We start from the raw sequence: 15,425 nt of genomic DNA on the forward strand, positions 1-15,425 counted from the left end.
TAATCTTTTGCCCTTAGAGCAGATTTCAAATTGCTCATCTGAAATGAAAGGAGCTATTTCCTATTTTTGACTGCCTCAGCCAATACTAGCTATGAGCATGCACTTGATTAAACAGTGTGATAAGTCACTATTGAAAAGTGTGACCTTGAAGCCTCCAAAAGTTTCTGTTATTTCTTTTTATGGTTTTGCAGGCAAGTCTCTCAAGCACTAACATAATGCTTCATTGCTAGAATTGCTGGTGATGTTAACAAAGGACCGTTCCCAGTCAAGTGAATGTGCACATCCTGTCACATTGCATAGAGGAAAGAGAGCTCAGGATATAAAAAACAACTTCTTCTGGTCTAAACCCAGCAGTTTTTAGTATGAGAAGTATGAAAATATGCTCCTTTTGAAATTTTCAGAAAGTGCTTATAAATCTTTGACAGGTGAATTGTGGTTGTTTCATTTGTCTTTTTTGTCTTTTCCCTACAGATGATGACTTTTTTCATGAACTTCCAGAAACTTTTCCATCTGATCCTCCAGAGCCATTACCCCACTTCCTCATCGAACCCGAAGAGGCTTACATTGTGAAGAACAAACCCGTGAACCTGTACTGCAAAGCGAGCCCAGCCACGCAGATCTATTTTAAGTGCAACAGCGAATGGGTTCATCAGAAGGACCATGTGGTGGATGAGAGAGTAGATGAAACCTCTGGTGAGTTTGCGTTATGTCTTGGAGGGATGAGAAGTAAAAAGCATTAATATCAAGCCTACCACTGTAATCTAGCATCTATTTCATATGGCAGCTACTCACTTTTCTTCACTTTTGATACAGCTGTGAATTCTCTATCTGACGTTGCTGAACATTAGCTGTCATAGCACAGAGGTGGTGTCTGCATCCAGGTCACTTAGTAAAACATGGTTGTAGAGCACCCTGCCTGAGTTTGAAACAAAAAAAAAAACACAGGACAAATGTGCACAAACAAAACAGAATTGCTTTCGCAGCCAGGTCTACTCCCTGTGTGCTTCCACAGTGTCACAAATTCCCCGTGGCTGCACTGTATTGTGGTCACAGACTGAGAACTGCATTCTCACCAAAATGCCATTGGGTTGTTCCCAGAATGATGCTTTCTTGGGGAGATTCAGGAAAAAAAAGGAGAAATTTACTCAGCTTCTGGCAGAAACACCTGGGGACAGTTTAGAGCAGTGTATTGACCCAGAGCAAGTACCTGGCTGTTATTCCATTACACTTTTTCTGCCTGCTTCATGGAGCCTGTATGAAGGAGAAATGCAGTAAATTAATGAGGGGAAAAAAAAAAGAAGCATCTAGGAGCCTCATCCTTCCTCAGTCAATATCAGAAATCTTACTGACATTCATGGAAGAAAAATAGGACACTGATAGTACCAGGGGAGGGGGGGGAAAGATTAAAAACTTGATAAACCAGATTGTTCCCGTTTGTGAAAACTGGAAATGAATAGAGTTTAAGTCACATGCAAGGAGAGAAGTAGGACTTACTGCTGTTTTGATGGTGCTGAGAAATAACTGGATACCAAGCAAGAAGGTACATTTCCTTTGGGAATTACACCACCACTTGGTCTAATTACTTAGAAAAATAACTCCACCAGATGTCTTGGAAGTCTCTTGTGAACTGAGTTTTATTTGTTTCAGCTCATTTATTTGCACAGAGATCAAAAGCATAAGCTTTTAACGGTACTGCAGTGTTCTCAGCTTGAAAAAGAGAAGGTGGGTGTAGGAAGAAAGGCTGTAGGAAAAAACCTGTATTGAACTTTGGGCCTGTTTGTTTGTTTGTAAGAATTGGCTTTTCCAACAAGTTGACTGCAGCAGAAAAACTGGAGAGAAAAAAAATTCTTGTTACTTAATATATCTTCAATTTTTTTAATCCATGGGAGTCCACTGGAATGAATAAGGACAAGCGGGAGGGTAGCTATCACTGTGTTAATTTTTTTAAGCTTTTATTAACATCAGCATTGAGAAACATGAAAATGTTTCGCTACAGATGAAATTTTTCACTACAGGTGAGAACTTTATTCTTTTTTTTCTCAAAAGTCTTACTGTAGAAAAACTTCATCGCTCCGTAAAGCAAATTGAATTCTACAGATGTACACCAGTCTTGAAAAGAGATGCATCTGAATGTATCAAAGGACAAACGTTTTGCATAACAAACAGCAGCAATTATATGCAAACGAAACCCATATCCAATTAGAGATTAACATAATCTACTGGTGTTTGGGGGAAGGGGGGTGTCAAAACCTGTGCGCATCAGATTATTAGCACAAGAGCCACAAACCCAGTCACACTAATAGCTTGTTAAAATGAAGCTGTCATCAGAACCTAAATTTATCGGTCAACCCGGTTGTTGCCAAAAGGTTGGTTAACGCGTGTCACAGTTGCAGTGTTTGTGCACCTTCCTGTAAGTAGACTGAGAATTTAGGGCTCATAGCACGTAGTTAGTGTAGAAATGGGTAAACAATGTATTTAAGGTAGTGGTAAAATAATATGTTCTTCAAAGCAGTGGAAGCTCAGGAAAATATATCCAGCTGGAGCTGGTGAAAAATTTGCAGGCGACAGTGACCGTGAGGATTTATTCTGGTGCCCAAAGAAGGAGGTATGAGTTCATTGGCTGGCAAAGCCCTTTGACTCCACCACTTTTGAGGATATTTTGGTTTCTTTTGCTGTTTTTGGATAGCTAGTGCGGTAGTTGTAACTTAGGGCACAGCAGTAGTAACTGAGCTGCTCAGAGGATGGCATAAGGACAACAGCCCAAGCCCATCCTATGCTGCTGCTGGCTTCAGGCGTGCAGTTAGAGAGGTTGGAGAAATTGTCCGCAAACCGCAAACCAGTTTACATCTAGACTTTACATTGATAACCTGGGGCTCAAAGGGATCTCGGTTATGCAGTGTTTCTGGCGGGTCAGTCATGTCATCCAAGCGACTGAAAACTGGACGGATTCTTCTTTCCTGATATTTTACCATTCTTAAGGTCTGTTCTCCCTAAATATGAAGAAGAGCACCATGCTGAGACTGTCTTCTGCTACCATTTTTGAACCAGGCTTTCTCTCTCAGGTTTTTTTTGGTAGAAAAGCAAAGCAAAGGAAAACAAGACAAACAGATAATAAAATACATGAGAGGAAAAAAGTAAAGGTCAACTGTGCTTTCTTTTGTTAAGGACAAGTAATCGGGAAGAAAGAGGACTAAAATACAAGTGTGATGCTAGCAGTTTATCATCTTGGGATTCTAAATGATGCATGAAAGAGAGGAATACGTTTTGATTTGCAAAATATTATGTGTTCATGGACTTCGAGCCTGTGCCCAGGAATGAAATCTGTGTAGAGATGATTAACTCTTCTTATAAGGCAAATTTGTTTCTGTCATTGGTAAAACCAGAGACAACAGCACAGCAATAGCAGTGGCACAGGAGATGGAATGAGAGTGCAGCTGAGCTCTCGTTGAAGAGAGCTGCTAGATAGAAATGTTGAATGTATTAAGAAGGTTAATTTTTATGAGGAAAAAGTAAGTATTTTTATCTCTTTCCTATGTATAGATCTTTTTTTCTTTGTAACAGAAAGAAGGTACAAAATAAGAGTTATAGTTACATGCACTTCACACCGTGGAATATTTTTAAACAGTAGGTAAAGCATTACCGTAAAGAACAGGCACAGGAACTCTGTGGGAGTTGTTGCCTTCTGTTGGTTGGAGAGGATGAGAACAGTAACAGTGACAGGGTGTTCTGGTACCACTTTGTTTAATTAAATTAGCCTGAAGAGAGAACCTTGCAAAAAAAAATTCCAGTGATTGAGTCTGAGAAGCCAGAAGCCTTACACAGAAAATCATTACATTCTGGTTTTTTTTTAATCCTCACACTTGCTGGCATGTTTCTTCTTTATGGAAAAAGCTAAGCATTTTCATGAAGAAGTCAAATGGGTGCTTTGAAAATTTTTAGTGTGCATCTTTGATTCTTTCATTTCCTATGTATGTGAAATACAAGGCAGAGCATGGTCTTTTTTATGTTTTTACTGGAATATTTTCCTGTTAATGTGGAAAAATATATTTAAAGAATAAGAATACTGGTTTTAAAAAAAAAAAAACAAAGATGAAAGCTGTTTTGTGGGAACATATTTGATTTTATGACTGACTGTCGTAAAAGATAACAGCAACAAAAGTAAAAGGAACCCTGCAGAACTGATGCTTTTGGGTGGAAGAAAATTCCGTTGTCACAGGGCAGGAAGCTCAATAGCATCAATAACTGTTAGAGCAATTTGTGGACATTTTTCAAGTCACTGTACCTCTGAAAATGGCTATGGCAAAAGAATTTATTTTGCATGTATGCTTTTTATGGAGGAATATTTTCAGACACACACAAACATACTAATTCTACAGTGGTGGGAGAGTTGTGGTTATATAGAAAATCAGTGTCCCGCACTCCTTTCATTTGTCCAGAGGGATTAAATGCTGCTAAATCAAACCCCACATTCCAGAGAGGTACGACAGAGGAAACTCAGGACTACATGGATCTTGTTTTTGTCTTTTCAATTTGGATATGCTTTGTAATAGTTTATCCATTATTATTAAGGTGAAATGATCTATAAAACTCGTCTTGCCCTCTGCAATGCTGGTGACATGTTCTTCTTCTGCCTCCTTCAAGCAAGGAGAAAACAACATTTGGGACTCTTCTAAGTGCTAATTAAATAGACATATTGGGCAATTCAACCAGCATTATTGTTTGCCTAGGCTTTTTGTCCTCTTTTGCTGGGATGCATACAGAGAGGAGGGCTCAGGGAGCTTGCTGATGACCTCCTCTGTGTTCCCAAGTAGCAGCGAGATGGAATAAGAACTCTTGAGTCTGGCCTGAGGGCCCAGCTAGTGCAAAATGAACAGGTTTGTCTGTGCAGTTTCAGAGGAAAGGCACACCGAGGGAGGCTTTGTTAAGGAGCAGGTGAAGTTGCCAGTCCTTTTTCCCATGTCCTGCCTTCAGAAGCAGGCTCTCAGAAGACCTAATGTCCCCCAGGAGCATCCCCAGTGCTACTCATCCTTCAGCAAGGAGGATAGGTGGCTCCGAGGACTTTTCCTTCAGGTACCACTTCAACTCTCTACCTCCCCACAAATCAACAAAAAATATAGTTAGAATCTGGCTCAGAATAAGATTTTTGTCCTGATTAAGAGGATTTATCGAACTGTGCTGAGGTGAATGAATATGCCCTACTTTTCAGACAGAAATCTCAGACTTCTTTGTTTCAGTTTCTTTACATAGTCACTACTGTGATTCCCACGCTTACCTCCCGTCATTACCATTCCCCATTAATAAAGTATTTTTGGATGACTTGCAGATTTGATGAAAGGAGACTGAGCTTTTGACATCTAGTCAGCATTGATCTGGCAAATAGGAGGTCTTTACCTTAAGTAATGGGTTTGACATCCTGTTGAGGGAGTAGATACCCAGCTAGGTAAGCTGTTAATAGATCACCCTCTCAAAAGAAAGATCAAAGATTGACATCTGCCCTTTTGCCTTTCAAACAGCTCTTACAAGATGCTGCAGCCAAGACAGCAGTAGGGAAACCTCCACAGCGACTGTCTCTGCTCCTCTGGCACTGTGTGCAGAGATAGAAAAATCACTTTGAGCACACAGTGCTCTGTCACTTTATCTTCCTCCCTGTGTATACATCTCATGAAAGCCGTTTATTTTGGTGTTTGTGACACCACATTTTGGAAGGCTGCATTGCCGTAAAGACAAAAGTCACATGAACTTGTTCAGACGTTGTTTAAACTGGGACTTTTATACAGTAAAGATCATCATCTAACCGCTCTTTTTGAGCAGTTGTGCTCATTTGTCTTAGTAATTTTTATAAATAGGAAAAACTATTGTGACTTTTGAAATACAGCCATTTTTTGAATACCAGTGTTGAAGAACTTAATTTGGGAGCCCAGATATGAAATTCAGGTGCTACCTGTCCCCATATAAGCACAGCTCAGGGAGATGAGCGCAGAGGGGTACCATTTTACTTCTTTTCTGTAACCTGCATATCTTCCTTTCCTTACTGCTCTTTTCCCTCTCTGCACATCTTCCTTCCTTAATCTCTTTTTGCTTCTTGACCTGCTGTAGCTTCCTAATTCTCTGTATTATTTTTCAAGAGTCCAAAAGATAAGGGGAAAAAAGCTATTTTTCTGAGCAACAGTATGCCCATTAACTTGACTAAGGAGATGACAAGTGATGCTAAATGCTCCAGTTATACTTAGCCTGCAGTATTTTGACTCTCTGGGGTAGAATACCGTGGGGTTATGTTAGTAAGGGTAGCCACATATAATAAATAAGGATTGTTTTCATTCCACTGTTGTCACAAGTAATTTTATTTTCCGTTTTTCATTGGATCAAATCCATTACAAACACCAAGTACCCTGATTCAAAATAATTTTTTCTCAGCAACATGTTGCCAGTTTTTAGCTCAGCTTCTTCAATACTCTGCTGTAATCCAACTCATTTTAGGAAATTTAAAAATGTGTCTGTGTATCTTTTCCCAAATGTTTCTATTAATAGTTTTGAGATGTGGGTTAGAATTGATACTACAGTCCATTTTCTTTAGTAATTCAAAGCCTGTACCCTCTTTGGAAGTACACTGTAAGCAAAACATACTTGTATACGTGGTCTAAAAGGCTGCAGCTGGTGCTGAAAGGAGCAGACAACTCTATTTCTCCAAAGAACTGGTATTCTCTGGGGAAATACAGGCTGTTTACTTACATAAAAGCGTATGAACAGACTCATGCTTTTTTTCCAATTTGACATTTAGGTTGCAGCCGTTTTAGATGTCACTCGGGCTGTCTTCTCTCTGCCTATTGCTGCCTGTGGCCTGATGGGCAGCTCTCCCAGGGAAGAGGAGCCCTGTGCCTGTCACCCCTGCAAAAGAAGTTATCTCTTCTTGCAGTTTGCATCTTCAAGATCAGCTGCTGGGAATGTGGTCCCCAGCATGCTCAGGTCAAGGGAATACCTGACAACAAAGCTGCTGCAGGCATTTTTTTGCCAGCAGGCAAATTTTCCACTTTTATCTTCAGTAATCAGTATACTTTGATAGAAAAAGAGCCAGTTTGGAAACACTGGAAGCAACACGCATGCAGGGGCAGAGAATCACCATTTTCTAGGATATGAATTCAAAATGGTGTTCATTTTCATTGAAGTGAGTGGAGACATCACTGAGGTCAGTCCTGACCTAAAGAAGGAAAATAATATTTTTATAAGCACAATAAGAACATTGGAGCAGGTATTTGCTTCTGGCATGATTACATGCAATACAAAACCACCCCCCAAACTCAGCAAGTTTATCTTTTTGTATAGAACCCTGTAAAAGACCATTATTTTTTTGGTGGTTTTTTTGTTTGTTTTTTTTTTTTAGTTTAGACTACACTGAGTATAGTATCCACCATGTATAACATAATTATAAAACGTACGTTAATGTATCATTAATCTCTTCTTTAATTAGACTGTTGTGTGTGGGTTTTTTTGTCCCTAAAAGTCTTTGTGGAAGGCTGCTTCTAGCTTCTATCTTCATATCTTCATATTCTAGGAGATACATGTAGGTATCTTCTTTACATGTTCACAGCCATTAACACTTGCCTGTTCTTCTCCTACTGCTGTCCTTTCCAGCAGCTCTTTGCCTTTACAGACAGCAGCCATGGACCTCGCGAACCCTCTGCCCTGGTGCTGCTAAGCTGACTGAGCCAGGCTCTCCCAGCTTCAGCAGTCCCGCTATCCTTCAGGGCATCCAGGGATGCTAACAGGGGGGCCCAGAGGGAGCTACTCTTCCTGCGAGTTAATCCTGCTTGTGCTCTTCCTGTGAGTAACGATGGGTCCGTGAGAAGGCTCGTTTGCCTTTTCCAAATTTTCTGTGGATACACCATGTATCTCTGTGCAAATCACTCAATGTCTCTGTTATTTACCTTTGCAAAATGCTTTGGGACTAAAAGATAAAAGCTTTAGGATATTTATTCCTTTCTTATTGCAGCATTAACTTCCTATCTGCAGCTGTTTGCCTAAATGTCCTGAAGGTTTCCTGTGGGCTTCTAGAAAAGCAAATCTGAGACAGGAAATAAAGTTATTTAAAATAATAATAGGAGGGATATGGATGCTTAGTGCATTCATCTGAAACAATTGAGGATACCCCTCTGAATATTTCTAGCCTACACTTCTCTCCCTTCAAGTTTTTCCTTCAGTAAAATGGTTTGTTACATGCTCCCATTAATTCCTCAAAAGACATCTTCAGACACCAGTCCACCCACCACAGCTTCCGACTAGTCACAGCTTTGCACAGCAGTGCTTCCTTTTTCCATCCCCCTCCACTGGCTCCTTTGGAGCTGAACACCATTTGTGTGGGATGAGGAGTCCTCGCAGCAAGGGTGGTCTGGTGCCTAAAAGGCCAATAAATGTCTACTTGGTTTGGAGACAAGTCTCAAAGGTTAGTCTTCATCCTGCATCTGCTGGCCTCAATGGAAAACAATTGGGTTTTGGATACAGGAATGGTGGAAAAGAAGAACTGAGGCAAGGTCTTGTGGGCTGTCAAACAAAAGTGCTGCAGTCAGTAGCAGCTTGGCAGTCCAAGGGCACCTACAGGGCGTCCTATAAATGTGGTTTTTTTTCAGTTAATTAAGTATGAGAATGAGTAGGACTAGTAAGTGTGTAGTTTCTTTGCAAAAATCCCTGAAAATATTCAGGGAAATGGAAGTTATACCTTACTTTTTCTTCTATGAGAACAAGTTATAGTCTGATGCAGTCACTGGAAATGTGATCTAATGCTGTTTAGAGACATTGGGGGACATAGAGACTTGATGACTGTGCAAGACATTTAAGTGTTGTTGTCTTGAGTCCCTTGATGTCTGTGTAAGCTTGTATCTCAGTTACCTGAGTAGTATCTTGTACTTTAGCTCATTAGACAGTGAAGTACTTCTCTGAAGAAGAATTCTTATTGCTTAAAACAACACTGGAGAAATCTTTTTTTTTTTTTTTTAAAGAACGTATTTGTGTTGAACAACTGTTGCACATAGGTCACCTTTAGTGAGGCTTTTTTCACTGTGCGGATAGGGTACCAAGTCATCCCTAATGTGTAAGGGAAAGCAAGGTGGCTGTCACATGCAGCTCTGACCTGTACAGGATCTAATTTTGTGCTACCTTTGCAGGTTTACTGCCTGTATTTATTTTGTCATTCCCATGATTTCCTGATTCATGTATAAATGAGCAGTGCGATGCGATAGGTACCAGCAGTGCTGCCATTCACCTGCAAGGTTATGTACAGCTCTTTTTCATCAGGTTTTGATGGGATGCCTTTCACAATTCCTCATAACTTCTCGTCCCTCTTCATATTTTGATTGTGAGAGCAGAAAGGGCGCCTTTTGTCAGACTCTTCTTTGTCTCTTCTTCCCCCTGAATACCAATCTTTAGACCTTGGCGGCCTCTTCTATTATTTGCTCCCAGGTTTTGATTTTAGAGAGGATCTTGGTTGGTTGATTGCTGCTTTTGGCTTTCCAGTGACTTGTATAATTATGTTTCTGTGATGACTGCTGACACTGCAGCTGGCTTGGTTGCCATGTCCTCCTCTGAAGAGGAGTAAGAATTGCCAGGCTCGAAGAATAACGATGCATAGAAGTGGATCAGGCTTGCTTTGGGGTTTAGTTTTAATCCTTTTGTTCTTCAACTAAGGTGGAAACCAATATCTGAATTCAGTCTGAGTGGTTACCAGAAGAAAAAAATACTGAAAAATGAAGCAGCCAGAATCACAAGGATAATATTAACAGTGTTTACCTACATAATAAAAAAGGTCTTTTTTCATTTCAAAGTCGCATGGATCTGCAGAGTGACTTGCCTGCATCCCTGGTGCCTCGCTATAGCTGACGGGGATCATGAGTTGCGCAGTATCCAGAAGCATGTGTGCACCAAATGACTTCTGTGACCACCCAGCTGCCTTTTTGCATGCCTTTCTGCAATGATTCCTTTATTCACTACAAACTAAGAAAAATCTCCTGGCTTTCAGGAGGTGGTGTTTTGATTGCTGCCCTGGCACAGCCCTGAAAACACGCGGGATGGGGGAACAGACAGTAAATTCCCAGAGCTTCATCTCTGTCTGGTGAAAGTCACTTCACATGACAGCGCACTGGACAAAGCCGCTTTGAAAACAGCGCTTGCTTTTTCTTTTTTTCTTCCAATTCTTTTTTTTTTTTTTTTTTTTTTTTTTTTTTTCAAAATACCTAAGTCGGCTGTCAAATGTCACCCCTAGCATGCAGAACCACAGCGGCAAAAAACGACGGGGCTTTTACGCTCCTGCCCCAGCCTGCTGTTCCTGCCTGCACATCGTGGAGTGAAAACCAGGAACACAAGAGCTGAGGAAGGCTCCCGAGTGACCCCTTGTGTCACACTGCGACTGTCCTTGTTCCCACAGTACCTGCACCAGTCACTGAACTGGGTCATTGCATCAAATTCACAGAAATAAGGCGTTTTCACGCTGTCTCTGCTTCTCAAAACCACACAGAGTGGGTGTGGTATATAAGCACATGTGCAGATTCGTATTTTTATATATATACACACACACACATATGCATATATCAGTAAGTCAATAACATAAACAAATGGGTGTATATTTTTATATAAAAATTTACACAGAAACACATTTATTGTTCATTTCCCTACGCCCTCCCCTCCACTATATGAAGGGAATGTAAACATGCTGTTGAAAATTCAGATGCTCTTGTTTGGCTTCCCAGATGTTTGAAGTTCACTAGATTTCTCTTTTTTTTTTTTTTTTCATAATTTCCTCGCTTCTTCTAGTGAAGTGCTAAACAACCATTCTTCCTTTTTGCCTGCACATTGAGATTCATCTGTAGGCTCTAAACTGCCTCAAAAGTGCTTCAATTTTGCATGAGCACTAAGCTAGGGACTGGGAAGCATTACCCACTGCTGAAGGCCCAGATCATTAGAAAGAGCATGTAAATCCTCTGAACCAGAAATAAAAAGTGCACAGATTTGCTTTGTGAAGTCTCAACTGCAGCTTTAAGTAAAACATGAACTACTGACAGTTTTTTTTTTTCTGGCCCTTAAAAAAAAACAAGCCACAACATCTTTTCTCAGCTGCATGTGCCTCAACCAAAAGAAGGGAAGACTGGACTTTGACCCAAAATCTGGAGCTGCTAAGAGCTCATACTTAGGCTTTCCTATGCAGATGACTTCTCTTCTTCCTGCTCCCTGTAAGTAGCACCAGCCTAGCAGAGAATTGCTTGGGTACCACAGCTCAGGGTTGCTTAATATCAGGATGATTTGAGTCAGGACGCTTCTACTCGCGTTTGTTCTGCTCCTAGACCTCAGCCTGTGTCAGTTCAGAAACGATGATGCCCATGGCTGAACGTAAATATGTGCTTGTAGTGAGGTTTTCTTTGGAGTTGTGCTACACTAGAGCATGATTATTACTTTCGTAAGGAAAAAGGGAAAAATAAAAAAGAAAACAGCGACAATAGGCACACATTGTTACATATGGAAGAGAACTATGCATTTTGGAGCAATTTGTGCATATTAACAAGAAATGCCATCAACCAGAAAATAACCTCCATTAAAAAAAAGGAGGGGGGGTGTTTTTCCTTTGTCTCTGAACTGTTTATAGGCTGAGAACAAGGAATGCAGTGCTGTTCTAAGGTAGAAAACAGCAGTAGTTCAAGGCTGATGTACAGCAATCAGCTGCTATTTTGCCTTCCCCAAGGGGACAAGCCCCCAGGGCTGTGCTGCCCACCTCCACCACCCTGGCAGGGACCAGGGCACGAAGCTTGTTTTCCACCAGCATTCAAGAACTCTGTTTCCAAGTATTCCCTGCATCTTACACAACTTGGCCCTTCGGTTGTTAACGGGAAAAGAACAAAAAGGCCTTGTGTTCACTAGAAGAAAATAAAACCCAAACAGAATGTGTGTTCTTTAATTCCAGTTCAAAGTGAAATCTCTCTGAAGACAGCCCTTTGTAATTTTTGTGCAAGTCAGTTAAAAAATAGTAGGGGAGCTGGGATCTTAGCTTAACTCCCTACTGTTAGCTGGTAATTGGATACCAGTAGCTAACTGCTGCAAACCAGTGCAAACTTGACATCGATTTTAAGACAAACTTGACTTTTTTAGGCTGTTGCCTTCCATCTGTATTAATTTGAGTTAAGAATGTGTCTGTTTCCTAAAGAGAAAGTTATGAAGAGAGGAAAAATAGCTGGAAGCCTTTAATTTAAATATTTAAGCTAATATTTGTGGAAAATTGTTTGTTGTTTTCATGCAGTTATTTCATATCACCAGCCAGCCACAATTTATGCAGAAGCAGTACTGAGGCAAAACCAGGTGCTTGCAGTCACAGCATGAAGGATTATTGGGTGTTAAAGCTGTTTGCTCTTTTAAACTATCTCTAGGTATCTATCTGTCTGTCTATCTTTTGTTAAGATTACAGATACTCTATATAGAAAATAAGCTATAGGCAAAGTGTGCCATTATGAAATCATCTCTGTCCCATTAGGATGCACAGAGTACATTTTTCTCAGCAAGAAGTTTAATATTTGAAGCCGTTCTTCTTGTGCATAGCCCATTTATTCATTTTTTAAACACCAAATTTCATAGCTTAAGTACTCTGTTACATTTGAGCGGAAGAACTCTCTGACTCCGAGGGATCCATCTCTACAAGAGGGTAAATAAATTTCGTTTCTGACATAGCATTGACTTTATTTTTACCTTTGTGAAAAGATTATTTCACCAAGTAAAGTGATCAACCTTCTGCTACAGAAATTATTACAGTTATTTATAGCACCTGTGGTGAGTGACTAAATAAATCGGACAGATCGTTCTGGACTATCAGTAAGTAGAAATATCATAATTCTTGGCTTTAGTCTCTTAAGTTTTACTGTCAGAGAACAATCTAATGACAGAGAACTGCATAATAAGAAAGCAATCTGTTTACCTTCTATTAAGTCTGTGTACAGTCATTACACTTTGGTGCATGTTCTTGGCCACTTTCATGAAGCAAAAAAATACTGTGCCATTTTAAGGATTTTTTGGGTGAAGCTTTGTATAAAATGTAAGACAGATGGGGACTATGAGAACTGGAAATCATAGAACCATAGAATAGTTTGAGTTGGAAGGGACCTTTAAAGGCCATCTAGTCCAACCGCCCTGCAAGGAGCAGGGACATCTCCAACTAGACTAGGTTGCTCAGAACCCTGTCCGACTTGGCCTTGAATCCTTTTTGCCAAGTACTGTGGAGATAATCCAACACCTCCTCAATGACTGCAAAACTCCAGTTTTCTTTTTTGGTATCGGGATTCTCCTTTCACTCTCATCTTGCATTAAAAAGTATGTATACTTATGTCATTCAAATCTGTCGCGACTTAGCAACATTCATAAAGTATTCCTCCACTCTCCTTTCCTACTCCTAATAGCTAGAAAAAGGAGCTGTGAGTCAGAAAGCATGGAATGTTTCAGACTGGCACTGATTTATTTTAAGACTGAGAAAGTCGCCACATTTTTCTCTATATCTAGGCTGAGGGTCTGAATGGGGACACACCGTGTTTTTCCAAGTTACATGCCATATAATTTGATTCTGTAGCAGCATGTGTTGCATGGATGTGCAGAGGAATCCCCCTGCCCCAGAGCTGGTTTGCTACTGACTGCCCAAAGCCTCTTCTAGGTCTTGACGTTCTTCTAATGTCAAGAAACACCATCCCTGCCCTCTGTGTCCTCACTGCACAGCAGGAAGGGAGATTTGAGGGTGCATGCAATCGGGAGAAATTGTGCCTGCCAAAGCAGGGAGGGCGCCAACAGCATTGAATGTCGGGTTTGGGAGGGTGCTCTGAGTACTGATTTCAAGAAATTGAGGTTGTAAAGGGTTGCAAGGTACCTGCATGAAAATGGGCTGTATTTCCCTACTTATTTACAGTGGCTGTGACATGCCTGCAATCTATATGCATGTATTACAGTAATGTCTTTTTCCAGACCAGTAGGTCATAAAGTTCCATCTCCTTGAGAAATGTGTTCTATGGCGTATGTGATTACTAATTAATGAAATATCTTTTGGGCAAATGAAAGCACAAAAGCACAGAAATTGTTTGAACTTCTACTTACAGAGAAAATAAACAAATTATCCATGCAGTTTCTTAGAGTTTGCAAGCACAATTTAGTCTTGCAGCTCCATGGCTCCTGTTCAGTGTTGTGCTAGAGAGTCAGGCACATGCCAATATAATGCTTCCCCAAAAATTGCTCCATCAAAGTCCTGTAGAAAATTTTCACACATACGGGGCATTAATATCAAACGCCCAACATTTATGGCAACCAAAATACATCAAAATAATTTCTTGGCAGAACAATGTCCAGTGAGGTGTAGATGCTAACTCTGTGACCCGGACTGACTCCAGACTGGATTATTACTTTTGGTTAATTGATAATAATCTTCTGGTTTCAGACATTTCTTGTCTTGAGCAGTCATGTTCAGTTGTAGAACCTTCTAAGACATTTTTGTTTCCCTCTAGAAAGAAATTTGTCTGATTGGCAAATCTGCTGCTATTAAATTCATTGGGAAATTTGCCAATTCCTTTGGTGGGTGCAATATGGAACCCATGAGTTATTACTGCAGTGACTAATAATCTACCGTAATGTCATACAATTACATTACATTTGCATACATTAAAAAAGATAACATTTCTGCCTCTGAAGACCAGATAATCTACCTTACAGTTTGTATAGCCAGCTAATAAGTTAAGCACTTGGGGACCGTGTGAATGGAGTGTGTCTTCACTTGATTGTGTTTCTAGGATACAGCTTATAATAAAAGACCATGTATATAAGGCACAATTCCCTCCTCACACTTCCTTTTGCTCCAGGAGGGGTAATAATTTTATTTTGACATATGCCATCAGCCAGTGCCTCTCCCTTGTGCTCATTTGGCTGCACACATTAGCAGTAGGCAGGCTGAGCAAGGCTCCCTCCACCCTCTGCCTCTGTCTGCCCATTGATCCCTCATTAACATGCAAATACAGAAATAAGTAAAGTTCTTGTTCCTTCCGATGCCTTTTCAGAGCCCAAGTTGTATTAGTCCCAGAGATACATCTACTTTATCGACATGAATAACTGTATATGCTGTACTACTAAATATATGTAAATATATACTAAATATATATTATTATATGTAATATATATTAAACTAAACCATCAATATAGAGAATATTATTATTATATGTATATAAAATAAATATATACTATATATATAAAAATATGTATTCCTGTATAACAACCAGCGCAACTAAGAAAAGGTGATGGATGGTGTTAGTAGGCGACTCTCTTCTGAGAGGTATGGAAGCACCCACCTGCTGACCTCACACACTCCCTGGAGAGGTGTGCTGCTTACCGGGGATTCGTGTCAGGGATGTCACTGAGAGACTACCAAGCCTCGT

General features: G+C 40.3%; 1 protein-coding gene across 2 annotated transcripts in view; it reads left to right on the forward strand.

The window, feature by feature from the left end:
- The window catches only part of UNC5C (unc-5 netrin receptor C), a 258,738-nt gene that overhangs the window by 162,870 nt on the left and 80,443 nt on the right, over positions 1-15,425 (forward strand). For both annotated transcript variants that reach the window (XM_086746145.1, XM_086746146.1), the window contains exon 2: positions 472-693. In XM_086746145.1, coding sequence (XP_086602271.1) covers positions 472-693 — 222 coding nt within the window. The remainder of the gene's footprint in view (positions 1-471; positions 694-15,425) is intronic.

Source organism: Chlamydotis macqueenii, chromosome 4 (genome assembly GCF_036417535.1).
Source record: "Chlamydotis macqueenii isolate bChlMac1 chromosome 4, bChlMac1.mat, whole genome shotgun sequence".
NCBI lineage: Eukaryota > Metazoa > Chordata > Aves > Otidiformes > Otididae > Chlamydotis > Chlamydotis macqueenii.